The 26,316-nt window shown below is 40.5% G+C and overlaps 1 protein-coding gene across 3 annotated transcripts; it reads left to right on the forward strand.

The window, feature by feature from the left end:
- Positions 1-245: 245 nt before the first annotated feature.
- MACIR (macrophage immunometabolism regulator) lies at positions 246-12,182 on the forward strand. 3 transcript variants are annotated; one of them, XM_076362290.1, is made up of 3 exons: positions 246-330; positions 812-972; positions 9,793-12,182. In XM_076362290.1, the coding sequence occupies exons 2-3, from the start codon at positions 958-960 to the stop codon at positions 10,435-10,437; spliced, it is 660 nt and encodes a 219-aa protein (XP_076218405.1). In that variant the 5' UTR covers positions 246-330; positions 812-957; the 3' UTR covers positions 10,438-12,182. The 3 variants fall into 3 exon arrangements, with proteins under 3 accessions (XP_076218405.1, XP_076218404.1, XP_076218403.1); XM_076362289.1 differs by lacking the exon at positions 812-972; XM_076362288.1 differs by lacking the exon at positions 246-330 and having other exon boundaries at positions 749-972.
- The last annotated feature ends 14,134 nt before the right edge of the window (positions 12,183-26,316 follow it).

Here is a 26,316-nt window from a genome sequence, read left to right on the forward strand (position 1 = left end):
AGAGACGGGGACGAGGCGAGAGGTGGCAAGGGCGCCAACCGGGCCCGGCCCCGCGTCGGGTCGGGTCAGGTCCGCCCCGCCCCGCCGCGGGGTGCCGAGAGCCGCCGGCTGCCGTTGGGACCCGCCGCCCCGCAGCAGGCCGCTGCCGGAGCGCGCGGCGCCACCCGCCGCCGCCGCTAGCTGGCGCCCCGCCCTCCGCCGCCGCGCCCCGCCCTCAGCCCCGGTGCGCGGGCCGGGCCGGGCCGGGTGGGGTGAAGCGAAGCGTGCCGCTGTCGGCGCCTCGCTGCTCCTTCCGCGCTTCGCGACGGGCTCCGCCGCCCTGGACCGCAGGTAGGAGGCGGGGGTGGCGCGGCTCCGCGCAGTCCTCGGGGCGGCGCTTCGGCCTCCGCGGCCTCCGGCCCTGCCCCCGCCTCACGGAGCGGGTACCGGAGCGGGGTCGGCGGGTGGGCCCAGGAAGGGGCCGTAGGGCGAGAGGGGCCGGGCCGACCCTGGCGCCCCGGCGGAAGCGGTGGCGTGCGGTGACGCCGAGGGGCGGCCGGCATTGTTGGTGGGGGGCGGGCGCGGGACGCGGAGGGGCCCGCCGAAGAGCCGCGGTGATGCCGCCCGCGCCCCCCGGGCCGGGGCGGGAGCCACGGGGAGTCGCTCGGCGCGGCCCGGCCCTCCCGTGGGCGGCGGCGGTGGCGCCTTTGCCCCCTCCCAGCGGTGCTGGGCGCCGCGGCGGGGCTGCTGCCGGCTTGGTAGCCGCGTGGCGGCTGGACCTCGGCCGCGGGGCCCCGGGCGGAGGCGCGTATGACGGGCTTTCCCCTCGCAGCGCAGAGGTCCTGGCGCATATCCCCCGCCTGCCTCTTCCGTGAGCCGAGCGGCGGGCCCCGCGCTCCCCGCAGGAGGAGCTCCCCGCAGGCCCGTGTACCCTGCGCTCCCAGCCCACGGCTGCTTCGCTTTCCCCAGCAGCAGCTGATGAATGCAGTGGAGGTAAGCAGGCAGTGAGGAGCACCGCAGGGCGTTCGTGGAGCTGTCCGGGCGGGTCTAGGAGGACACTAGGGTGTTGGTCCCGGTACCCGGAAGGAAGCCTGGGGAATTGTCACGTAGGGCCTGAAGCCTGCAGTGAGGTTGCTCAAGTGCGCTTTCAGTGCCAGCTGCTGCTAACAGTGTAAGCGGTGGAAAAGCCAGAGTTCACCTGCTAGCACCTGTGTCTGTTCATAACCATTTATAGCTCTCTTCAGTTGTAACTTATAACCACGAGCAGTCCCCGTACCATTCTTAACCCTCTTAGGCAAGTGCTAAACCTGAACATGACCTTGCTACTCAGTCTGATAGTAACAAAGCGCACTAGTGCCCAGCTTCCTATGGGTCACTTTATATTTCTCTGTAATAAATCTTGCTTAGTGAAGGGTAAACGGAGGCTCAAAGCTCTGTTTAAATGTCGATTGTACCTTCCATGATACTCATTGACTACATTTGTGCACTCTAGCGTGCATTAAAGTATCGTCACTTTACAGAGTATGAAGCTTGCTAAGCTGCTTGGGTTTATTGGCAGGTGTGATTTGCCAATTCTGTCTCAGCATATTAGGGTACTGGGGGAGTGTCTCTGAACAGTTGAGGTGCTGTTTTCAGTGGCCTACAGATATGTAGGAAAACGGTCTCAGGTCTTAATTTCTTTATATGTAAGTTATTTATATGCTGTTTTACATAGGGGTTTTAGCTGGCATAAGTGTGAGTGTGTATGTACCTATTATAATGAAAATAGCAAATGATGTGCATTAGTAGACATTTTCTGTGAACATGTCTTTGCTTGTTATGTGCTCTCTAGAGTGGTGCAGTACGTCACTGTACATACACATACATGCTTGCATAGCTGCAGGTGGAAATGAATCGATGGCAGAAGCCTGCAGTTACACAGATCTCAGTGGGAGTGATGGAGAGGGTCTGTGATGGGGAGAAGGACTTGCTGCTTGTACCAGTAGTTGGCTGACTTCTGACACGGCTTGTCCTGAATATTGTTAAGAGTCCTTGGAGCATTTCCAGGAGGGGTGTACTGAGGACTGGGGAGCCGATGCTTTGTTTTGCCATGAGGAGTAGAAGTGTGCAGTACTGATTCTCCTTCCTACTTTTTCCCAGTTGTCTCCCATACTGAAAGCTTATCCTCCCACCACCCTGCTGCTGTTGGTGTATTTTGAACCGTATTCTGTCTTACGCTTGCTTTATTTTTTTTTTTTTTCCCTTGAAGAAGAGTGCTTATTAGAATAATGAAGATGGAGGAGGGTGGTTCTCACAGTGACTTGGAAACAGAGGGAAGTGAGGCAATGGCAGTGCGATCACTGAAATTAAGTTCTTGCGTAACAGTACCAACATTGTGGCATGGCTTTCTTTATAATCTCCTCTTTTTTGACCAGCCTTATGCTGCTGGCTTGGCCACCAGGCTTGCATAATCATATGCAAATGCAGTGTGCTATGGTAAAGTCAGATGAACTGAGTATTCCAGGTCAAAGTTTTCTGTTTGCACTAGTTGTAAGTTTAATACAAATTTACTGTACTTGCATGTGCTGTTAGGCTTTTATTAACTTTTATTCCATACTTGCATTACACTTAAATGCTACCTAAAAATGAGTGTTAAAGTATGGGAAGGAACATTTGAGAAGGAGGCAGAGAACAAAACTTTAAAGCCATTATATACGTTACTCTAGTAAGCTTGAGGAAGTGACCTTTAGCAATGTGGATGGTATAAGTGAATGAGACACCTTTCCAACAAACACCTAAATATCTGCTGCAGATTGCATCAAGTTAAGACAAAAAATTAGTCATTTAAAGTGCTTCAGTTAAAAAACAAAAACCCCCAAAAAACCTAAATTGCGTTGATTAAAGATATTTTTCCTGATACGTTTGAGTAGGGCTTATTTTTAACAAGTATCTTTCTTTGAACAGCTGTTCCTAGTCAAAGGCTGAATATAATACTGTTTTTGTTTAGGTTGATAGTTTCAAAATAATATCTGCAGAGCTGTATTTTCAGATGTGGCAACACAGGATACTACCAAACATGCATTTCTTGTCGGACACAAAAGCGATGGAGACCATTATTCCCATTAGCATTTTGGTTTTTAAAGGCAAAAATCAGTATTTATTCAGTGAAATATATAACACTTTAAAAACTCTGCTTTTTTTTCCTATCTATTTTTATTATTTTAAAAAGGCAGTTTAATTTTTGTTGACAATTCAGGTTGTGGTATGGTTTTTTGTTGTGTTTTTCCAAGTGGGCTAACCTGAAACTGGAGAGAAGAGGACTTTGAAAATGAAACTTAGATTTTGGTTGGTGAGAAGATGAAAATCAAAAATACAGAGAAATAAAATACAACTATAAAGAAAACATTTTTTAACTTACTAACCAACTAAAGAATAAAAATGATTTGTTTTACAATATGCTTCAGCTTTTTTACATGTGTCTCACTGTTTCATCTTTTGATGAGTAACGATAGTAAACAGCTATCTTTATGCTGGCCAGGAGCATCAGCTTACTGATGGAGCTGGGGGGGCGGGAAGCATTCATCCGTGATTCCATCCAGCAAGGAAGTCACATTGTTTATTTAAAGGACTCTAAATATTTCAGAAAAGTTGCCCTCTGTTAAACACTTCCATCTAATACTGCTTGGCAAAGAGATTTTAGAAGTTAAATGGCCTTCTTTCCCACCATTTTCTTTTACTTTCCCTGCTCGCTAAGGCTGCTCATACAAAATTCATTAGCCTGGACTGACTCTTGAAATTCCATCTGTCTCTTTTCTGTGTAAATTGTACGCTCTGTCATGCTGATCTGGTCTGAGCTAGTTGCTGGAGTTGGCAGTTGTAGTTCCTCAGCAATTCATTTTTGATCCTCTTCATTTTTAAAAGGTAGTTTCCTGGATCATAATTGTTGTCTGTTTTAAGCTGCATTAATAACAAGACTTAACAAACTGGTTAAATAGTCCTTGCTTCTTGCAGTAGAAACATATTATTAGAAATTGATTTAATCTTCTTTTGCAAAACATTTAATAATTCCTTGTTCTGTATAAACCATGTGGTATTTATTGTCCAGTATACTGGATTGCTGAAGGGCTTAATATTTCACCTGTTGACAAGAACCTACACACACACACACTATTCTGTAGTTATCATTTTTACTGGTTGTTCTGTGGACTGTTGTTTTGCATCACATCCTGAAGTTATTGCACTGGCTTTATTAATTCAATAATATCCATTCATCTGTTTTCTGAAGGCTTGCAGGATCATAACGTATGCTTTATGCATAATTTCATTTTTTTGCATTTAATTTTGAGAAAAAATCTGTGCTAAACTTTGTTCTTACTCTGTTGAGTAAGTGGTGCATGTGGTGCAACAATTTAATACTACCTCCATTTGCTTTTTCTTTAGCTTAGAGTAGTTTGGAATTTCTCCTAAGGAACAGCAACAGTTGGTGAAGAATGTGTATCACTTATTGATACCTTTCATGAGCTTGTTCTCTGTGATTTATTTTTTTTACTCCCCTTTCCTGTCTCTACAAACATGGTATCAGTCTGTAAAACATAACACAGCTATTACAGGGGACCTTCAAGAGCATGGTGAAGCAACATTAGTCTAAGTCCCTTCAGCTGGAGGTAAAGAGCATGGCTAAAACCAACCATCTGGCTCTGGCAGTACGTGCAGCAGCTTGCACTGGAAGAACCTACAAGTGGCATACATCTCAAAGTCTATGGCCTGGCTGCCCCAGCTCTAGAAAAAGAAATGTGGCACCTTTGTGGATATGCTTACATAGCTGAATTTTAGCGTGGTTTTTTCTTTTCAACTAAATATTTCACTTGTTCTAGTTGCAGATTAGAAATAATTATTTCCAGAAAACTTTGCTCTACAAGTACATAATTGCATCAGCATACTTCAATGACAGAGAAACAAGATTGGATTTCCAAGAGCACATACTATATGTGAGTTTTTCTTTTCAGACTGCAAGGGGAAAGATGTAGACCTTATTCTTCCCCTTCACAAACAGAGACAGTTGAAATAATTAAAAATGTGTGCTGGCTTCACAATGTGCTCCACATGTGCTGGGTCACTTTACTTGCTCCTGATGTTTGGTAGACAAACATTGTATCTTTTAAGTGCATTGTATATAGTAAGTAATTGCAGCACAGAGAAGGGGAGGTGTCAAAACTAGCTTCTATCTCTATCCAATATGTTTGACTTTGACAGAGTTGGTATCACTGAGTCTTATTGCCATCTTTCCATTCTGCCATCTGCTTATTGCAATTATGAGCATTTTATCAAGGAGGCAGATCTTTGTGGTCCTTAACAAATGGTACTTACCTGCAGGCTTGGCATCTAGAAAAAAGAAGAATCTCTTCTTAAAAAAAATAGAATCAGTAGTTGGATGGACAGAAGTCTATTGCTCATCCTAAAAAAAGGCATCTTCTCAAACCAGTTCATATTCTAGTTGAGAAGATAAGTAACAGTGGAAATACCAATTTACAGAGAACCAGTTCTTTTGCTGAGAGCAACTTACAGTGGTGGTTTCAAAATAATGTAGACTTTTTACAAAGCATAGGAGTGTCAAGGGAAACCCCTCTTCATCTTTCTCTGTCTTCTTTAAATATTGAGTAATTAAAGTTGATATTTTTGAGTAACTTAAATTTCTCTCCTCAGAAAGACAGTAAGTAATACATTTAACAGAAAAAATAACAAATGATCAGGAAAAAAAACCAAGCAAAAGGTGTCATTGGGTATAGTAAGAGCACATGGCGAGAGGTCATTTCAACAACAAATGATTTACAGTGCATGTATTAGCCTGGTGTGATGTCTGTTTTTCATTTATCCCATGCTTATCTTTGAGTGATATCTGACACCTTTGTGAAAGAGTCAATAATCGGAAAGTCTTTATATTCGCAAAATGTGGAGGTTTTGATGTTCTTACCCTTGAAGAACTATCCCAAGCATATTAATGTATACTTTGAGGTAATACAATGATTTATAGTAGTTAACCTAGTATTTCTATTCATTACTCCTTTTTTCTGTGTTTTAGAAAGTTTTCTAAATATTTAGCTGGATTGGGTCAGATTAATTTATATGCAGAGTCTGCTTTATAATGAGGATCGATAAAATCTTAATGAAGTGAACCGTATTCTGGAAGCACTTCTGTTGTGTATTGGTTAAGTGAATCCTTTCGGTAATTGTTCTTTTCAGTTATTTTCTGTACTCTTTAAATATGTGAAGCAGCAGCAAAGCAAAGCATATGCCATCTTGTTCCTCTTCTCCTTGTTTTGATTCTGTAGTAAATCTTTAATTATAAATTGTCTTGAATTGGCATCACTCCGTTGTCGTTCTCTTTGAGAAGCAAGAAGGTAAGGCAGCTGTGATCTGAAGAAATACTCTTTTTAAACTGAAGAACTGTTTTTTTCAGTATTATAATTGATGCTGAGAATTACTCACAAGCTTACACCACTACACAGCAATGAACCTAATAGTAGTCATCTAATGCCCTATAAACATGGAAACGGCCTAAAAATGCAGTCTAAACGTTTTAAATATCTATTTGTAGGTAATGGTATCTACATTCACAGATACTGTGAATCTCTGAAATAATTTTCTTTTATACAAGTCTTCTAAATAATGTTTCTCTATCTTTTTTTACCAGATAAGGAGACAAAGCATGTTGAAGCCATATGGCAGCTTGAGTAACTCACATTAAAAGTCTTGGGAAGGAACAGCTGAACACATACATGCTGAGTTTTGGACCTCTGCTTGTGGAGCTGGCCAGTCATTCCTCTCACCAGCTAGCAGTGCTGTTCCCTTGGGCTTCTGATGTTTATGGCACCAGCTTCTGATGCTGCTGTAGCTTTCGAGCGTGTCGAATTTCTTGTTTTTAGGGCTGTTCTTTGCACTGCAGCACAGAAATGGAAGTTCTGCAGTTTCAGGCTGAAGTACTAGGCTGGAGCTTGCTGACTTGAAGGCTTTTCTGCTCTGATTTTCCTTTGTACTGTTTTTGGCCAGTGATGGGTAATCGTTTGGCGGTGAACTCCTGCCTCCTTCCCTCCTGCTTGTAGTTATTCTTCAAAGTTGATTGCTTTTTGTTACCAAGGCACACACTCATGTTTCAAACAGAAGCAAATTAATTTTAAAAGCTGTGTTCTGAGAAGAGCCTTTGTGTTGCTTTCAAGTTCTCAAGGCTTTTTTGACTCAAAAAGTGCACGAAGTCATCTCTTCCTCCCTCCCTTTCCTTCGGGCACATATTGCTGTGGCAAGTGATTGTTGATTTTTTTTTTTTTCGTTGCTGCTGTTTATATGTGACTAGAAACATGATTCATCTCTAACTGTGCTGTATGACTATTTTATTTAATACTTTTTCTAGCAGTTATTTGTACTTTTTCTAGCATCATTTCAGCTCTGTAACAGAACGGGTTGAGTCTTTCTAGAAGATTACTGGAAAGATTTCTGAACTGCAGGGTAAAAATTAGGAATTAAAAGAACAGGAAGAGTTAAAAATTTAGGTTTCTTAGCTAAAAGCACAGGGTAGCCAAAAGTTTTAATGCAAAATTTTTCTGTGCTGCGCCTCCAGTAACCATGGTTCCTGATGGTGCAGGGACTATAATTTCTACTTAAGGAATTGTCATGAATATCTTTAACTCAGTGGCTGAAACCTCACCATATTTATTGTCTCACTGCTAGATATGGTGCTAAAGTAGGAAACAACAACTACTTCTGCTATTCTGAAAGTTTTCATTGACTCCATAAATATATTTCAAAATCAATTAAATATAATAGGCAACATTCTTGAGTTTTATATGGATGGGGTTTTTTTCAGTGAAAACTTTTGGTGTTTGGTTTGCTTTGGTATTTTAATTCTTTATTTAGCTTTTGCTGTGTTACTTGTGTTGTTAAATTCAAAATGCTTAAAAGCTGACTGGATGAAGTGTATCTGTAAAAGTGATGCTACACAGAACTAGTAATGAAGAATCCTAAGTGGACCACAATTATGAGAACTGAAAAAGGACATTTAAGACTAAAGGAACATTAGTAGTAGTCTTTCCATAATAGAAGTTTGTCAATGGCAAATAAAATCCTCTTCAGCAAAACTATAGGGATTTTGTTTACCCCTAGCTTATTAGCATAGGGTGGGAGCAGCAGGTTGATTTGAGACTAAGCAGGGAAGTAGAGGTGGGAACATTACTTAAACCGCTCCTTCGCAGACCCTGAACAGAAACAAGGTAGGCTTAAATTTTGCATGAAGCTAGATTATTTTCTTTTGCAAGTGAGATTTGCACACAGCTTCCGCTCTTATTTTAAGACAAATGAATAGAGATTGATCTTGATGGGATTTTTGGGGGTGTCTAATTGCAGAAGTTTGAATAAAGTGTTGAAAGAGAGGGAGCATTTTCCTTCCCTTGCTTGTTGCATCTTTGCTGCTCAGCCTGTGACCTCGTAAGCCTCAGAATGGCAGCAAGTAGCAGCTTTAAAAGTTTGCAAATTGATAATAGCATGTTTTAAGTCACTCATTTGTGAAAAATTATTGAGCTTTTGAATGTGGTTTAAGGTCACTTATAATGAAATTCGGAATTGTGTTTCTGCTTGACACTTGCGTACCAACTTTCCTTTCTTCTTTGAGTCTCATTGCCTTTAAACATTACAAAGCTATGCTGAATTTTTTGTGAACTATATTGGCTAGAGAGTCATTAGCTACTGTTTAGAGCAAAAGTGAGGCTGACAATGAAGGAAGCATGGATTTGGAAACAAATGTGACCTTTCTATTTTGTGAAGTAGCTGTGTCACCGAGATGGTATAGATGATGCTGAAAACAAAGAAATTAAAAGAATTAAGCCTTCTCTGCATCCATTGGTGTATACTTGCTGTGGTATTGACCTTGTCTTTCCATGTTAGAGATGGTAATGGCTTGTGGCAGACAGCTGTATCTGTATACAGTAAACTGTATATTTGTAATAGTTGTGAGGGAAGAAAGGTCAGGGCAAAATAGTCTGTTTTCAGAAGAAATAAAAAAACAAATACCATAGAATTCAGAATATTAGTTATTCTTAAGATACTTGTAAGAATCTTATTCTATATTCATTAAATGCTAGTATACTGTTTCCTTTGTTAGAAATACATTAGAATAAAATTGCGTGAGTTTGGTTTATTGTGAGTAAGGTGATGGGTTTTTTTGGTGGGGGAGGATTGCTGATGACCTATAAAGACAACTGTTGAACAGCCAGGATGACATTCTTTGAATCTAAAGCAAGCTGTCTTCACATCTGGAAGAGGAAAACATTGCAGTACCTTTAGTAGATCAGGTCTGGTCCGTGGTCATGCCTGACTGAGGTAGTAGCTGTTAGACACATTTTTAAGAAGCTTTGTTTACTGAGATTATTGTCAATAGAAAAAATGCACAGCTGAATAGGGGAGAATTTGCTGTGGATGTGCTAATGGATGTAGATGGCCTCAGAGGCGCAGGGCTATAAGGAATCAAATGGACTAAAAGGATGAAAAAATGGACTGGAAAGATGCTTCTTTTTTGTGTACAATACTGTTCAAGAACATTTTTAATGTTTAAGAACATCAGGAGTATATTTATGGTATCTTTTGTTAAAAAACACCCAAGATAATTTTAAAAGACAGATGTTGGTGATAGTTTGTTATGCGACACCCTGCAGAGCAGAAGACAAGGCTGAATAGAGAAATAGTGGTCTTGACTTCTGGGTGATACAAAATCTCGTGTCTGCGATCCTCTCTCAGTTCCTCATGTTGCATAAAGACTGTATTTCTGACCAAGCTCTGTTTTATTTTTAGGAGGACAGCATTGTGTTTAAAATGGAAGTTGACATAAATGGAGAGTCCAGAAGTACCCTATCCACCCTCCCTGTGCCTCTTGCAGAGGTGAGTCCTGCGGGCAGGATGGAAGCAGAGAAGCCCCGCTGTTCCAGTACACCCTGCTCACCAATGCGACGGACAGTTGCGGGATATCAGATCCTTCACATGGATTCTAACTACCTGGTTGGCTTCACGACTGGAGAGGAGCTGCTAAAATTAGCCCAGAAGTGTACAGGAAATGAAGAGAATAAAGGGGAATTTGGGCCAAACTTGCGCACCAAACAGCTTGATTCAGGACTTGCACGTTCCTCCCGTTTGTACAAAACTAGAAGTAGGTACTATCAGCCATATGAGATCCCAGCAGTAAATGGAAGGAGGAGGAGACGGATGCCCAGCTCAGGGGATAAATGCACTAAGGCTTTACCATATGAACCTTACAAGGCACTTCATGGTCCCCTGCCTCTTTGCCTTTTAAAAGGTAAAAGGGCTCATTCGAAATCCCTGGACTACCTCAATTTAGACAAAATGAGCATTAAGGAACCTGCTGACACAGAAGTGCTACAATACCAGCTCCAACACCTTACCCTTAGAGGGGACCGTATGTTTGCAAGAAATAACACATGAGCTATCATCTCGAATTTAGAACCAATTTCTGATTATTTCTCTGTTGCTGCAAAAATCCACTGTTGTACTGTGTACATGACTGTCCACATTGTAGGTGGTTTTATCAGTTAAATGTTATCTGAAAGTAATTTATTTGAATAGAATCTTGTCAATGCAATGTATTGCAAATACTCGGAGGGAGAAATCTTTCCTGAGCAAGCAGCTTCTGATGCAAATTGATGGATATGTCTTTGGACACCTTTTAACAAAAAAAAGCTTTTGATTTTTCAGTTTGGGATTTCTTTTTGTACAGTTAGATCTAGTATTTACAGTAATTTAACACTGAAAAAATTGGTGATGTTTGCTTGGTTGTTGCTAATTTTGGCTTGATGTTAGAAACTGCTCTTGGTTAAGTACTCAAGTTGAGAAGGTTTTTTGGTTTTACTTTTTGTTCCTGTCTTCTACAGTAAAATGTATGGGGTTTCTTTTTTTTTTTTAACATCATGGGGAGGAAAGTGAGCTTGGCTAAATTGGATCACTTGCTATTTATACAATCCAGTTTAAACATTTGCAAACTGCACTTGCACTGGTGATGAGGGTGAGATTCACTCATAAAACAAACCTTTGCTACTTGAATCCTATTAAATTATTTTTTAATTTCTGCATGGAAGTAATTGCTTTGCCTCCTCTGTTCTATAAAACTTGTTCAGGATAAGTATTTGGGTTATTAAAAATAAAAAAAAATCTTCACTCCAAAAAGATTTTTCTTAGTGGGATTTATTTTTTACATTGTCTTGACACACAAACAAGGATTCACTTCAGATTCCAGTAAATACACTGGAATGTCTACATTGGTATGTCAATAATGTTTTTGATTTTAATTCATGATTTCTGTATCATGTATAGTGATAATATGCATAGTAATGGAAGGTGTCAAATAACTTCAGCATTGCTTTGGAAATTCAGTTGATTTGAAGCACTGAACACTTGAGATCTGGGAGGCTGATTTTTTTGATGGAGTGCAAGTCAAGTAATTCTGTATCAGCATTGAAGAGAAGATCCTGGATTATTCAACAGATTGAATACACTGGCTTACTTTGTTACTTAAGAATTTTTTATTCAAACTTGACATCAGGTGCAGTTTTGAGAGCTGTATTCCTAGATGTATTTAAAACATTTTAGTAACTTATGTTTAAAAATGAAAAATAGTTTTCAGAATTTTTTTAGGTGCAATCTTTTACTGAAGCAGTGTGCTACTTGGTTTTGGCTGATGACCTCTGCAGAAGAATTTAAAAAATAAGATCACATTGTTTTGAAATATAAATTATTTGATCAGTTGTTTCTATAGGATTAAGATTTTTTTTGTTTGTTTATCATTCAGAATGAATAGAAAGCACTAGTTAGTGCATGTGCTGTGGAAAATGAAGAGTTCTTCTCATTCCGTCACTTACTCCACAGTTGTAAATGAAGGCAGCCCAGTAGTCTGTATTTTTGCTGGTTTGGTTACTTTAAACCTTTTTTTAGGTTTATTAGAATCTTTGCAACAAACTGATGTGTATTTTTAAAAGTTAACTACACCTGTGTAGATTTAATGTATTGAACAATGATCTTAAAAGTAAAATCTTCCTATATAGTCTTTAGTTTGAAAAACAGAATATTGTCAGAAGCCAAAGAGATGGGGGGGTTGTTTAAGGAATAAACACCACTGTTTATTGAAATACCCTATGAAACTATTTCTGGCTGAAAAATAAAAAAGGTGGTATAAACACCTATTGTTGTGGAGTCTTTTACTGTGCAGGAGAAAGAGGACATTTGAAAAATACAACTTCAGAGCAGGGATCATTTAAAAACAACTTTAAAGTGGGGATCTTGGACTTCTGTGAAATAGATGCTTAGGTTTGTTACTATGTTTCAGGAAATGGGCCATGCAATTATTAATATTTTGTGCATGTTTCTAATGTCATCCTGTGCCATAATTGTATAGCTACACTAATAGGTTGTTGCCTATAGTTGATGGCTAAGTTCATAAAAATGTGTTGGCTAAGTTCATAAAAATGTGTTAGTACTTTATCTGTTTGGTGATTTGCTCGTGAAGGTGCTTACATATGGTAATATTGTTCGCTTAACTCGTACACACTTGCAGCTCTCATGGCATATCCTCATTCAGGAGCCCAAAGTTTTACAAGTTTGGTTTGTAAGGTTCTTTATCAGAACTCTTATATCCACGAGGAGTTCCTGGCTTTACCTCTAAATTAAGCAAAATCTCAGCCAAATGAAAGCTTTTGATCTTGTCTTATTTTTGCTGCTTATAACGTCTTCCAATAAACTAATCTATTAAAATCAAAGATGAGATGGTTCTTCAGACTACTAAAATGAAATTGAATATGAACAACACTGACCATTCAAAGTGAGTTCTCACTGTTCTTGTAATAAATTACAAGAGAAAAAAAAAAAGGCATCAAAAAAATGTTTCCTTGTCGGCTTTAGGTATCTTCCAGAGGATTGAAAGAGTGAAGGTAGAAATGATGCAGCGTGGTAACACAGATCATCCATTTAACAGACCATTAACACCAAAGCAGATCTGGAATCGAGTACAAATGTGTAAGCTGGGATATTGAGGCAGATCTTAAATTCAGGCACACTGCTGGCATTTTTTTTAAAAAGATACCAAAAGAGGATTGGTGAAATCTATTCCTTATTTAAGTGTTTTCTTCATTTCAGGTATAAACTTGTAACTACTCCTGTCCTGCTGTGTTATGGTTTGTATTTAGTTTTTACACAGTACCTAACTGACCTTACAGCTTCCTTTACCTTCTCTTTGTCCATCCATTGTGTTCTGACTTATACTCAGCTTTCTTGGGTGATCGTCTCTCTTGCTGAGCATGTTTACTGTAGTGGCATTGTTAATTGCAGACTAGGGCTACTAGATAATACTGCAAAATAAGTAACAGGCAAGCTTTTAGAACTTTCTAAAACTGCTCTCCTGGATGTGTTTTTTCTGCTGGAAAGAACAGGACTGGAGAAAAGTTATTTTTAAACTGCTGAAAAAGCAGATGTCTGGACATGGAGAAAGGTTCTCAGTAGTTCAGGGCTTGGAGCACAAATAATTTCATTATTTTGTGGGCAAATAAGAGAAGGACAAGTGTAATTTTTAAGAAGAATTACAAGAGAAGAGCAGAAAGGCTATAAGCTGCATAAAAAACCTTCCGAAATCTATGATACCTGCAGAAATATCAGCTGATTAGTTTCAGTAAAGCTAGGTGGTGTCAGGCTGTATAATTTGCTTTTGAAGAAATGAAAAAGCTATCCACAACACAAAACTGGTCTGAAAAAAATCTAAGTGGGTTTCAAAGCATGCTTTCATTTGGTAAAACACAGGATTCAGCTAAAAGTGTTAAGATCAATACTAAGCTAATGTCAAGTTTTGTGAATCAAATAAGTGTTTGTAGTAGTAGGAAGGGAAATACTGCCTATAATATAGACTAAGCAAAGAATTGTTAATAGATAACATAACTGTTGTTTCTACCTCTTTCAATGGTACCAAAGAATCTGAAACAGAAATTATCCAGCATAATCAGATTTTGATGTTCTGGATGTTTGGGAGGGTGGGCTGGCTGCAGTCAGTTATTAATGTTAAACTTCATCTTAAAGAGGAATGTGTGCTAAAAAGAAACAGTAGAAAAAATGATCTTCAGTGAGAATATAAGCAGAAAAAACTAGAAAAAAATTCTTTGAGGAAGACATCTTAAAGTGGAGATACATTACAGAAATGTAACTAAGTCGTTAAGCTCTTGTAGGAAAAATGCAGATCTAAAATTGCAAAATGTAGATTTATTAAAATGCTAATAACTTTAAAGACAGTGTAAAGCTTGGCAGCCAACAGTAAAAGCGCATATTGCTTTGCATGTTGTCTGAGCATTTGGCAAATACAGTTCTATTGATGATTCTAGGGACTGACTATTCGCATGAGTGGTTTTCAGTGATTTGATCTGTTAATTCGAACATCAGTGTCCATGATGGGTGATTACACAGAAGGAGTGGCAAAAACATGTGTCTGATAGATGGATCCTCAGAAGAATACACTTAATAATGTTTGGATTATTGATTTTTCTTTTTTTGTCTGTATCACACCACATTTTTTAGCTGGAGGTTAATTCCAACTTTCCAAGTCCTCGAGAACCTTCAGACAGATTACAGGGTTTTTTGCCCCAGTGATTTTGCTAGTGGAATTTTTTTTCCCCTCTTTATTCCATCATAAAAGCACTTGGGGAAGATGGAGCTGTATCTTCAGGTCTATAGAATATGGAAAAATTCCTTTTTTGGAAGGAGCAAGGGAGATCCCTAGTTGTCTGCAGTACTTGCTTCTGATCTTGTAAAAGCTAGGTATCATTGTTAAATATATGATACTTAAGCACAGCATTCTTTCTGTGAGCTACTTTTGTAGGCGTTTTCTTCTGACTCTCAACTGTGGATGCAGCTTGGGAGAGTGTAGGCTGTTACGAGATGCTGATAACTGACCTACAAAGCATCAGAGATTCACTAAAAAAAAAAAGTCGTGTGTCTCAGGAATCATGATCAAGCAATTCTTCGACCTTTTTTCCTTGCATCAGAGTGATGACTTTCATCAGTCAACAACCACTTTACTTTCCTCCTCTGTAATGCAAAGATCATTCTTAATGACTCTAGTCCCTCAGAAGTTGCCTTCAGTTGCTGCATTTGGCTGCTTCTGGATGGCAGTAGTTAAGATTCAGTGCTGCTGCTCCAGTGGTGTAAGTTCTAAACCTAATCCTGGTGCATTTTTGTGGGATGGCTCAAGGGAGGGAATGTTACTGTCATGTTTCAGTACCCAGTCTGTCTTACATTCTCCTTAACTTACTCTTAGCTTCAGTAGGTTGGTGGTAGAGAATGACCTTGAGGCAAACCTACAGAGGAACTATCTAGGTCATGTTAGAAGAGCTGAGGAAAGAAGACAGTCTGTGGGGAAAAATCCAGAATCAGCTGACTTGCACTGAAAACAAAAGGGGAGGTAAGGATATTACTGACCACATTCTTTCTATTTTTAGGACACGGCTGTCTAAACTTGCATATGCTTGATCTTACCTATCAAAGAATTGGTCTGGAGTGAAAAGATGGGGATGACAAAGAAGGAGAGCTTTGCACAGTGCTTTTATTTCTGTGAAGAGTGGGAGGGCAGAAAATTCACCAGAATATATCAGGGGAAAGGCTGGAAAAATAAATGGAAAACCTCAGAGGGGCAGTGCTGCAAGAGGAGGAAGAGTGAAATAGTGTGTGGTTTCAGTGTCAAAACAAGCAAAGACATGGAAGGAGGTGGTGTGCTGGTCTCAAATCTCTCTAGAAAGCAATTGTCCGTATTTCTGGATGATTAAGGAGGGTGATGGGACATTTTAGCAAAATGCTGTGATCGGAGCTGGGCTCCAGTGAAGGTAGAAAGGAGCTTGAGGCTGTGTGTGTACGCTTTCGTACTCCTAAGCTTAGATGAAAATTTAGAAGAGAGTTCTGAGGGAATAAAATAATAATCTTAATATTATGCCATTTGAATATGGTCTGAATTAAAATCCTGTGGTGTTTCTGTGGTTTTCTGCAGCTCTACACAGTGACAATAGGTAGATGGTGCAATTTCATAGTTCTTTGACAAAGCAAAGTGTAAGAAGCTGCCTGAGCAAGAAGAAAACTTTCATCTGTTATTTCCCTTTGTTACTATTTTCAGTTAAAAAAAAAAAAAAAAAAAGAAAAAAGCTTCAAGCTTCTTTATGTATTCTGGTATAAATACTAACTATGATGTCTGGTAGCATTATTGCCGCATTTCATTCTGCTAGACTTTTGCCTGCTGAAGCTCCTGATGACCTGTTCTTTCTGTTCTTTCTGTGAAGGTGAAGGAGACACAAGTGCTAAAATATGCAAGAACTTTGAGAACAGCATTAACAGCTTGAACCCTATGAAAAATGGAGCAAGCCATGATTCGCTGTAGTGCTTTACATTAACCTATTTTTCAGAAACAAAAAAATGTTGAAGAAAAGTGTTAGGTACTGAGATGCCTTTAGAAGTCTATTTTAGGCCAGAAATACTGCAGCATAGAGCTTCACGGTGTGAACTACAGTCTGCATATGGATAAAAGTACACAGGGAGAGGCAATGTCGTAGTGCGCTAGAATATCGGGTGACAGAGCACCAACATTTTAAGCTAGATGAATGAGATAGAGTGGGGAAAAGAATGCAGTAAATGTAAGATTCATTTTTTTCTGCCTTAGCTCAATGATTTAATGTTTTTTTTATTTTAATTGGGGCAAACATCTTCTAATTTTTATGAAGGAAAATTGAAAGATATCCAGAATAGCTAATATCTGTCTGTATTAATATTTTCTATAAAAAAAGTAAAGACTGTTCCAATCTGTAAATTCTGTGAGATGCAGTCATGTTTCAGAGGTGATCAAGTGTTTCACAAAAATTAATCTTAACACTTCAGAAGGTTTTTTAGAAGGCTGGATTACTCAGTTCTCATAGAATCATTTAGGTTGGAAAAGACCTTTAAGATCATCAAGTCCAACTGTAAACCTAACACTGCCAAGTTCACCACTAAACCATGTCCCTAAGTGCCACATCTACATATCTTTTAAATACCTCCAGGGATGGTGACTCAACCACTTCCCCGGGCAGCCTGTTCGAATACTTGATAACCCTTTCAATGAAGAAATTTTTCCTAATATCCAATCTAAACCTCCCCTGGCACAACTTGAGGCCGTTTCCTCTTGTCCTATCACTTGTTACTTGGGAGGAAAGACCAACACCCACCTCGCTACAACCTCCTTTCAGGTAGTTGTAGAGAGCGATGAGGTCTCCCCTCAGCCTCCTCTTCTCCAGACTAAACAACCCCAGTTCCCTCAGCCGCTCCTCATAAGACTTGTTCTCCAGACCCCTCACCAGCGTCATTGCCCTTCTCTGGACACGCTCCAGCACCTCAATGTCTTTCTTGTAGTGAGGGGCCCAAAACTGAACACAGTATTCGAGGTGCGGCCTCACCAGTGCCGAGTACAGGGGCACGATCACTTCCCTACTCCTGCTGGCCACACTATTTCTGATACAGGCCAGGATGCCATTGGCCTTCTTGGCTGCCTGGGCACACTGCCGGCTCATGTTCAGCCGGCTGTCGACCAGCACCCCCGGGTCCTTCTCTGCTGGGCAGCTTTCCAGCCGCTCTTCCCCAAGCCTGTAGCGCTGCATGGGGTTGTTGTGGCCAAAGTGCAGGACCCGGCACTTGGCCTTGTTGAACCTCATCCAGTTGGCCTGGGCCCATCGATGCAGCCTGCCCAGGTCCCTCTGCAGAGCCTTCCTACCCTCGAGCAGATCAACACTCCCGCCCAACTTGGTGTCGTCTGCAAACTGACTGAGGGTGCACTTGATCCCCTCGTCCAGATCATTGATAAAGATATTGAACAGAACTGGCCCCAATACTGAGCCTTGGGGAGCACCACTTGTGACCGGCTGCCAACTGGATTTATCTCCATTCACCACAACTCTTTGGGCCCAGCCAGCCAGCTGTTTTTTTAACCCATGTTGTGGTTTAACCCCAGTCAGCAACTAAGCACCACATGGCCGCTCGCCCCCCCTCACCCCAACCCCTGGTGAGATGGGGGAGAGAATCAGAAGAGCAAAAGTAAGAAAACTCGTGGGTTGACATAAGACCAGTTTAATACTTGAAATAACAACAACAACAACAATAATAATAGTAATGGAAAGTAAAACAAGAAAAGAGAGTGAGAGAGAGATACAAAACCCGGGGGGGGGGAAGTGATGCAACTACTCACCACCTGCCGACCAATGCCCAGCCAGTCCCTGAGCAGCAATTGTTGCCCCCTGGCCAACTCCCCCCAGTTTATATACTGAGCATGATGTCACATGGTATGGAATATCCCTTTGGCCAGTTTGGGTCAGCTGTCCTGGCCGTGCCCAGCTTCTTGTGCACCTTCTCGCTGGCAGAGTATGGAAAGCTGAAAAGTCCTTCACTTAGTATAAACACTGCTTAGCAACAACTAAAACACCAGTGTGTTATCAACATTATCCTCATGCTAAATCCAAAACACGCACTACACCAGCTACTAGGAAGAAAATTAACTCTATCCCAGCCGAAACCAGGATACCTAGCAAAGAGTATGCCCATCCAAGCCATAAGCAGCAAGTTTCTCCAGGAGAATGCTGCGGTAAACGGTGTCAAAGGCTTTACTAAAGTCCAGGTAAACAACATCCACAGCCATTCCCTCACCCACTAAGTGGGTCATCTTGTCATAGAAGGAGATCAGGTTAGTCAAGCAGGACCTGCCTTTCATAAACCCATGCTGACTGGGCCTGATCACCCAGTTGTCCTGTACGTGCTGTGTGGTGGCACTCAGGATGATTTGCTCCATAACCTTCCCTGCCACTGAGGTCAGACTGACTGGCCTGTAGTTCTCCAGACCCTCCTTCTGGCCCTCCTTGTAGATGGGCGTCACATTTGCTAACCTCCAGTCAGCTGGGACCTTGCCGTTTAGCCAGGACTGCTGATAAATGATTGAAAGTGTCTTGGTGAGCACTTCTGCCAGGTCCTTTAGTACCCTTGGGTGGGTCCCATCTGGCCGCACAGACTTGTGTGTGCCTAAGTGGTGTAGCAGGTCGCTAAACATTTCTTCTTGGATTATGGGGGCTTCATTCCACTCCCCGTCCCCATCTTCCAGCTCAGGGGCTGGGTACCCCAAGAATAACTGGTCTTACTATTAAAGACTGAGGCAAAGAAGGCATTAAGTACCTCATCCTTTTCCTCATCCTTTGTCACTATGTTTCCCCCCGCATCCAATAAAGAATGGAGATTCTCCTTAGCCCTCCTTTGTTGCTAATGTATTTGCAGAAAGATTTTTTTATTGTCTTTTACGGCAGTAGCCAGCTTAAGTTCTAGTTGGGCTTTGGCCCTTCTAATTTTCTCCCTGCATAACCTCAAGACATTTTTGTAGTCCTCCTGAGTTGCCTGCCCCTTCTTCCAAAGGTCATAAATCCTCTTTTTTTATTCCTGAGTTCCAGCCAAAGCTCTCTATTCAGCCAGGCCTGTCTTAGTCTCTGCCGGTTCATTTTTCAGCATATAGGGATGGCCTGTCCCTGTGCCTTCAAGAGCTCCTTCCTGAAGAATGAAATCATCAACTAGATCAGCTTCTACATGCTTGCATCTCAAGGTAGTCTGACGGTGCCTGGGGTCTTTCAGCAGCCATAAGTATGAACTAAAAATAGCCCTCTTTAAAACACCTTCAAAGGCTAAATGGCCAGCTGTGAAAGGAAAGGAGCATAAAAAGTGAGGAATTTTCATGGTGAATTATGGGATTTGTAACAACTGCTCAGAGGTATGAATTTTAGGACACTTTGTCTTGGAAGGTAACTTCACAGAATGAATATTCAAAATTGTAATGGGATGACAAAAACTAAAGCCAAAGGTCTGAATTTATTCTTCCTTAAACTGATTTTACAAATTTAACCTAATCCTCCTTTTTCAGCCTGGGCTTCCAGAGAAGGCCCACATCTTGTAGGGAGCAGTGTTGATGGTGAAGCAAACAGCTGTTCACACTGAGATTAATTACACCCTTGAATGGTGATATTGGCACCTAAATTGCCACTAGCAAATCAAAGAAAAAGTTCACTGAGGTTCACTGAGGTCCTTGTGCTGTGTTTTTCAAGGTGATGCTTGTTGTACTTGATTATGTAGCTAAGCTAGAAACTGTCTGAGAAAACCTGAATATTCAATTTAAACCATTATTAAAATGTTAGTCTCATTTTTACAATATTTGAATGTTTTTATCTGCCTTCCAGTTTTAGAAGATCAGTGATGCACTTCATACAATTTTTTTTCTGTCTTCTTAGATCTAGATTTAAAAAAACTTAGAAAAAAATCTTCCTTATTCTTACATATTCTTGAAATATAATACATGCTTTATATCACCAACTACAGAGTAATCCAAGATGTTAATCAATATTGAAATCACTGTTGCAGTCATTGGTAACTTTTCTATCTGGCCTCGAAAGGAGAATTTTTTTAAATGCATATAAATGATGGCATGTTCCCTACTTGTATGATTTAGCCTTCAAGTCAATGGGAAAATTGGTTTTAATGATAGAGGATCTGGACTTCAGAAAAACGAAGCTGTAACACTCTATTTTGAGGTCAAACCTTCAATCAGCTGCCTGCTTCCCCATCCTCTATTTTGTGGAGGTTTCACTGATTAATTTAGGAGAACTTCAGCCAGAAGGCAAGACATTTTTGGAATGAAGAGATTGTTTCAAGTGGGCAATTTTCAAGAGGAAAAATCTTACTTGGCTTATATGTTTGAAAAATGTTCTCGGTTGAGACTTGCCTATCTCGGGAAATAATTTTGAGGGGCTGGTGGCTTTTTATTTTCATTTGGCAGTGAGCCATAGGAAGAAGTCAGAAAACTTAGTTTGACAGCGGTTAATGCTTAATACTAATTTATAAAAATCCTGCCAGAAAAAAAAAGCAATAATTGTATATGTGATTAACCAGAGGAGAGATGGCAATGACTTCAGACAGTAGTTGGAACCACAGGACATATCCAAGATACCTTTTAAAGACAACTTAGGAAAACAAACCAAAAAGAGGTATCTGCAGTATTCTACTTGCACAAATGAGAAGTTTTCTTGTATCTTTGATCTGGGAAGTCCATGTTTAATGCTGATCTGGGGTGAAATGGTAGTAATCCTGACTGATCAATTGACAGAAGCTTAAGTTTCCTGCAGAGAGAAGGTCAGCAATGCTGTTCACTGGGGCAATTTCAACACAGCGAGTAATCATTCCGATTAAAGCTCCCGTTGAGACCGAATGTTTTCTCTGATTGGAAGACTAAATCTGTCCTTAATCATCCAGATAAGATGACATCACCAGGATGCTATAAACTGTCTGAAAGATTAAATGCTCACTAGCAAATGCAAACTTAATCCTGAAGTTGGAAAACCTAAAGGCTGCCTTTTTTAGTTCTGTGATCACTACTAGTTAACATGAACTGTAACTAAATGCTATAGCTGAAGAAAAAAATCTATATTAGAATGTGTGCTAAATATAGTGAAATTTTTTTTTGATTTAGTAGATAACTGGTTTCTGGAAGGACTATTCTTGCATGATTTATGGGAAGATGCTCTTCTGCACTTGGTCACAGGCGACACTGAAGACTTACCTCAATGTATTACAGGGAGACCTCTGTAGTAACAATCACAATACTGTTAGGTTTATAATTGTAATAGGAAAGAGGAGGTCAGATAAATCGCGTGTGCAGAATTTATCCACATAAATCTAGCATGTGCTTTAATAATGTAAAAATGAGGCAGTCCAAAAAGCAAGAAGCCTACAAACAAAGTGATCCAATAAAACCATGTCTGACTCGTTAGAAGACTTTGGGTAGCTATCGTAGGGGAAAGGTTGATGTTAAGAAATTAAAAGCCTGCATAAATGCAGAGGACAAGGCAGCCAATATATGATGGACTGGTCAATTGCAAACAGGAGTGTAAGATGGTTTGAAAAATCATTTTGCTAAGAAAACTAAAGGTGGTAGTGAAATGTTCTCTAAATGCATAGGAAGCAGAAAATCATCTAGGGAACCAGTGAGACCACCTGAGGAAAAGGTGTCAAAGGGGTGCTTGGGTGATGAGTCCATGAGAGAAATTCAGTGAATTCCTTGTGTCAGTTTTTACTGCTAAAGATGTTGGGGAAAGTCTCATGCACACAACAAATTCTTTGTCCCAGAGTGGTCAAAAAACAGGTTATCAAAACAATGAAGAATGATTTGCTTATAAATAATTGAAAATAGAGGGTATTTAAAAGGCTTTTCAATTTAGAAATGGGAGAAAAAACTGCATGAAAGCTCAGCCCAAGGAAATTTGGTTGAAAATCTTCTTCTCTGCCCCTCCCCCTCCCCCCCTCAAATCACTGACTCAAGTCAATTGGCTGCAAAAACAGATTACTAAGGGAGTTGTCCCATTTTCAGATGGGGGAAGAATCCCTTCTGAAAAAACATGTTCCAGCCACTCACAAGTTGCTGTGCTCAGAGCAGAGGTACATGGGTGGCTGCCCATCGTAGCTGAGGTGGTGCGAGGCTATGTTGTCTCGCGGTGTCCCTTTGAGCTCTTGGTTAGGACTGTGTTAAAGAACTGTGCAGATCAAGCAGCAGCTGTTAAAGCACAACCAGATGGTGCAGAAATATCTGTCTGCAGCCAGCACACTTGAAGGGTTAAGTCTGTATTACACACCGGCTTCTGACTGTCGCTTGATTAAGTCATCTCCAGCACCCTCTTGGTAACAGAGAGGACAGAGGAGCCAGCTTGATTTGAAGGAAACCCATGCAAGTGTTGAACCACATGGAAATGCAGTACAAATAAGCCGCCCAGACTGGGTGGCATTCACCTGAGGGACATGAGCACCCATGTGAGCGTGGTCTGTTGGGCAGTGTGGCTTCTCTGAAGGGAAATCCTGTCTGACTAAACTGTAGGTGTTCCCTGAGTGGGTCAGAAAGCATACAGATAAAGGTGGGTTTTCAGAAAGCCTTCGATGAGGCTGTGCACCTGAGGTTATTAAAGCATGTGAGCTGCCACAGGGTTGGAGGAGAGGTGGTCAATGCACAGGAGGCAGAAGTGGACCTTGGAAAGTGAGGAAGGTGTTAGCAGCTGGCTGGGTTTTGGTGGCTGCCCTCAGGACAAAATGCAGAACAGAAATCTTCTTTCTTTGTGGTGGAACATGAAAGGAAGCCCCATTTGTTCCTAGGTGGCTTTTAAAACCGAAAGTAAACTTGGGTATAAGATACCTTTAAGTAATCAGTGGCCCAGAGAAACTATATTTTGGCAGTTTTCACATACTGGTTGCCACCCTTATGGGTGTCTATAATAATATGATAACAATTTATAAGAAAGAGGTAATTATTAATGTTGGGTGCAATCTCCTTTGGAGGTTATGATGGAAAATGACAAATAAAACTCCTTAGTCTGTACCTTTTGTCTCATGTCAGACTTAACAACTCGAATTATTTTCGACATCTTGAAGTGCATCCTTGCACTTACCACCTTGAACTATGGTAATGGATGAAGATGCAGGAAATATTATTGAATGAGCAATTAATAATTGTTATTACACACATTGGATAAAACATCTTAATTCAAGCAGCCCTGTTGAAAGTAGATCCATGATTTATAATAGTTTATAATGTTCTTGATTTTCTTTAAAGATATGTCTGTGGGTTGAAATGTATTTTCTATTGGTTTGAACCTTGGGTTGGTGAAACTTTTTTAGTGAAGATCGAATTTCTATATTCTTTTCTTTCTTCCTTTCCCAGTTAGATTGTTTCTCTCTTGTACTGCAATTCATCTTGTTCTGTTACCATTCCAAAAGTAATTATGATTGGAAACTTTGAGCTAAATTTGGCCACTCTCAGCTGTACTTACTAGAAACAAATACTTTTTTCGGTAGCTATCCATGAAGGGTGTATGTGACGTGGCTGCTAAGTGTAAACATAGACTTTTTTACATATATGATTGAAAGCAAAGGCTATGGCTAGATTTTGGAAAGTTAATATTGTGGGGGTTTTTGGATTGTCCCAATATGTAAAGAATAAGCAAAACCTAGAAATCAGTTGGATGATCCTAAAAAGGAGAAGGCTTTTATAAAGGTGTAAGAAATGACTGAAGTCTTGTATTACAGTGCATTGCTCTGAGGAAGTCTAGAAAATGCACTTTTAATAACACATTTGCCATTTCCCAATTCTCAGGCTGAAAGATTTTGGACTGTGAGAGACCACTATAGTGTCCAGTCTTATCTTAATATATCATCCAGTAATACCTGTATCAGATCCATTGTTTCTGATTGAACTGCATGTTCAGCTGAACTACATCTTTAGCTGTTGTGCCCTTGTGCCTTCTTATTTCACTTCACTGTCACTAGGCATTTTAAAGCATAGATTTTGAAGTGCTTTTTTTCAATTGAAACCTCTGCTTTTACTGATTAAAACAAGAATTTGCTTTTTATAATACAAATTTTAAAACTCGCAGTTGCCAGGGCTTCCTTAGACAGCAGTGCAGTGTTAGGGTTTAGGTTTTCTGAGCAAGACATTGGACCGCGTTAAAGGTTTCCTGTCTTTTTCAAGTCCCAAGTTGCAGCCATAGACTGAACAGGGGGCTGCACATGGTCTGGTTTACTTAAATAGGTTTTTTTGAATCATTGTGCTGGTCTTTATGTAGAGCAGAATGTAGCCAGGAGTTTGCTACACGGTAGTGCAGTCTGCATACTAAATGGTTAGAAGCACACTTCCCTGTCACACATGTTCAAAAACTCCCTGTTTGTAGAAAACTATATTATTACGTTTATGAATTATAATTATGAGTTATTATGAAAACTACTATTACAGCATAGAGTTAAGGATGAAGTTTGAGATATAAGATAGTCTCTTCTGGCTAATTCTCATGTAATAATTACTTCCAGGCTCACATTCTGCTTCGTGCGGGGAGGCAGCTATATTTTAAAGAATATTTCTTGTGCGAGACATTTTTTCATAGTGTATTCTGTGCTAATTTAAATTTGGACTGAATACCTATAAATGAAAGCCAGCACCTGATTTGTTGACTGTAATAATTCAAAAAGGTTTTTTTTTCACACACATCTGCTTAAAAAAAATTGTTAGAACACAAAAGTTGTGCTGTTCCATGCTACCAAAACCATGAAAATTGAGAGTTTTGCTATTTATTTTGGGTTAGCATGTCTCATGAAATAAAATTTTAACTCACTGCCCCTTCCATTATGTTTCCACTACTCACTTTGTGTTAGCTGTCACACTGCTCCATCACCTATGAGCTGTTTTATCTTGCTAGAATGACACAAAATAGATCCAGGGGTAAAAATAGCACATTTTCTGCTATTTCGGTGGCTTAAATCAGCTAACAGTAGAGTCCAACTGCAGCCAGAGTTAGTGCAAAAAGATGAAGGTTAGTGGGAGGTGGGAAGGAGAAGCAGGGGCTTTCAGCAGCAGCAAGCTGTCAGGTGGGGCCAGCTGCCCATGTCACTGCAACAGTAGTTATTGTCAGGAACCCCAAATTCTGTAAAACGTGGTCAGATACTACATCTGGCTGCGGCATTGCCAAGCTGCAGTCCTGATGCCTCGTTTATCATTTGACTCTCAGCTTTGATGTCCTTAAAAACTTTGTTTTTAATAGATCGTGTTTTTATTACTTAATCCTTGCTGTGTGGGACTATCAGGGAGAAAGAGGGATGAAATCCAGCTGGCCTGGTGTCAAAAATTGTTTTATTTTGCCGTGTAATGCTATACTGCTTACTCTGCGAGTGTCTCATTGTGTCATCCAAACGCCTCTTGGAGCGCCAGCCAGTGCACTGCAGGCTGCTACAGCAGCTAGCAGCACGGCGGGAGCAAGGGTCTCCTTTTCTGGCTCACACCCCCCCAAGCACTGCTGTGACTCCACTGCTTAGTTCACATATTCAGATATTTTGCTCCAGTGTTGAAATGCTGGAATTACCTGTTTATTTATTATGTGAAAACGGAAATGATTGTGTTAAGAGAGAGCTTTCTTTGGAGGCGTATGTGTGTGCACAGACAGGTATTTTTAGAGTGAGAGATCATGATAGAATACAGTAACTTGTTTTGCCGGGTGGTCTTTCTTCTGGTTTAGTGTTATTTTTGCTTTGATATTTAAGGACTGAAGAAAGAATTTGGAAACAGTTTATGAGACAAGGTCAGAAAAGCTTGTTATGCACGTAGCAAAGATGCCAGTGGATTTTGGTTAGTGTTGGACTGCAAGTAAATGTAATCTACTCTAAGATTTTTTCCCATATCATGAAATAAATTAATTATGTTATCCTTAACAC

This window comes from Aptenodytes patagonicus, chromosome Z, assembly GCF_965638725.1.
Source record: "Aptenodytes patagonicus chromosome Z, bAptPat1.pri.cur, whole genome shotgun sequence".
In the NCBI taxonomy this organism is placed as follows: domain Eukaryota; kingdom Metazoa; phylum Chordata; class Aves; order Sphenisciformes; family Spheniscidae; genus Aptenodytes; species Aptenodytes patagonicus.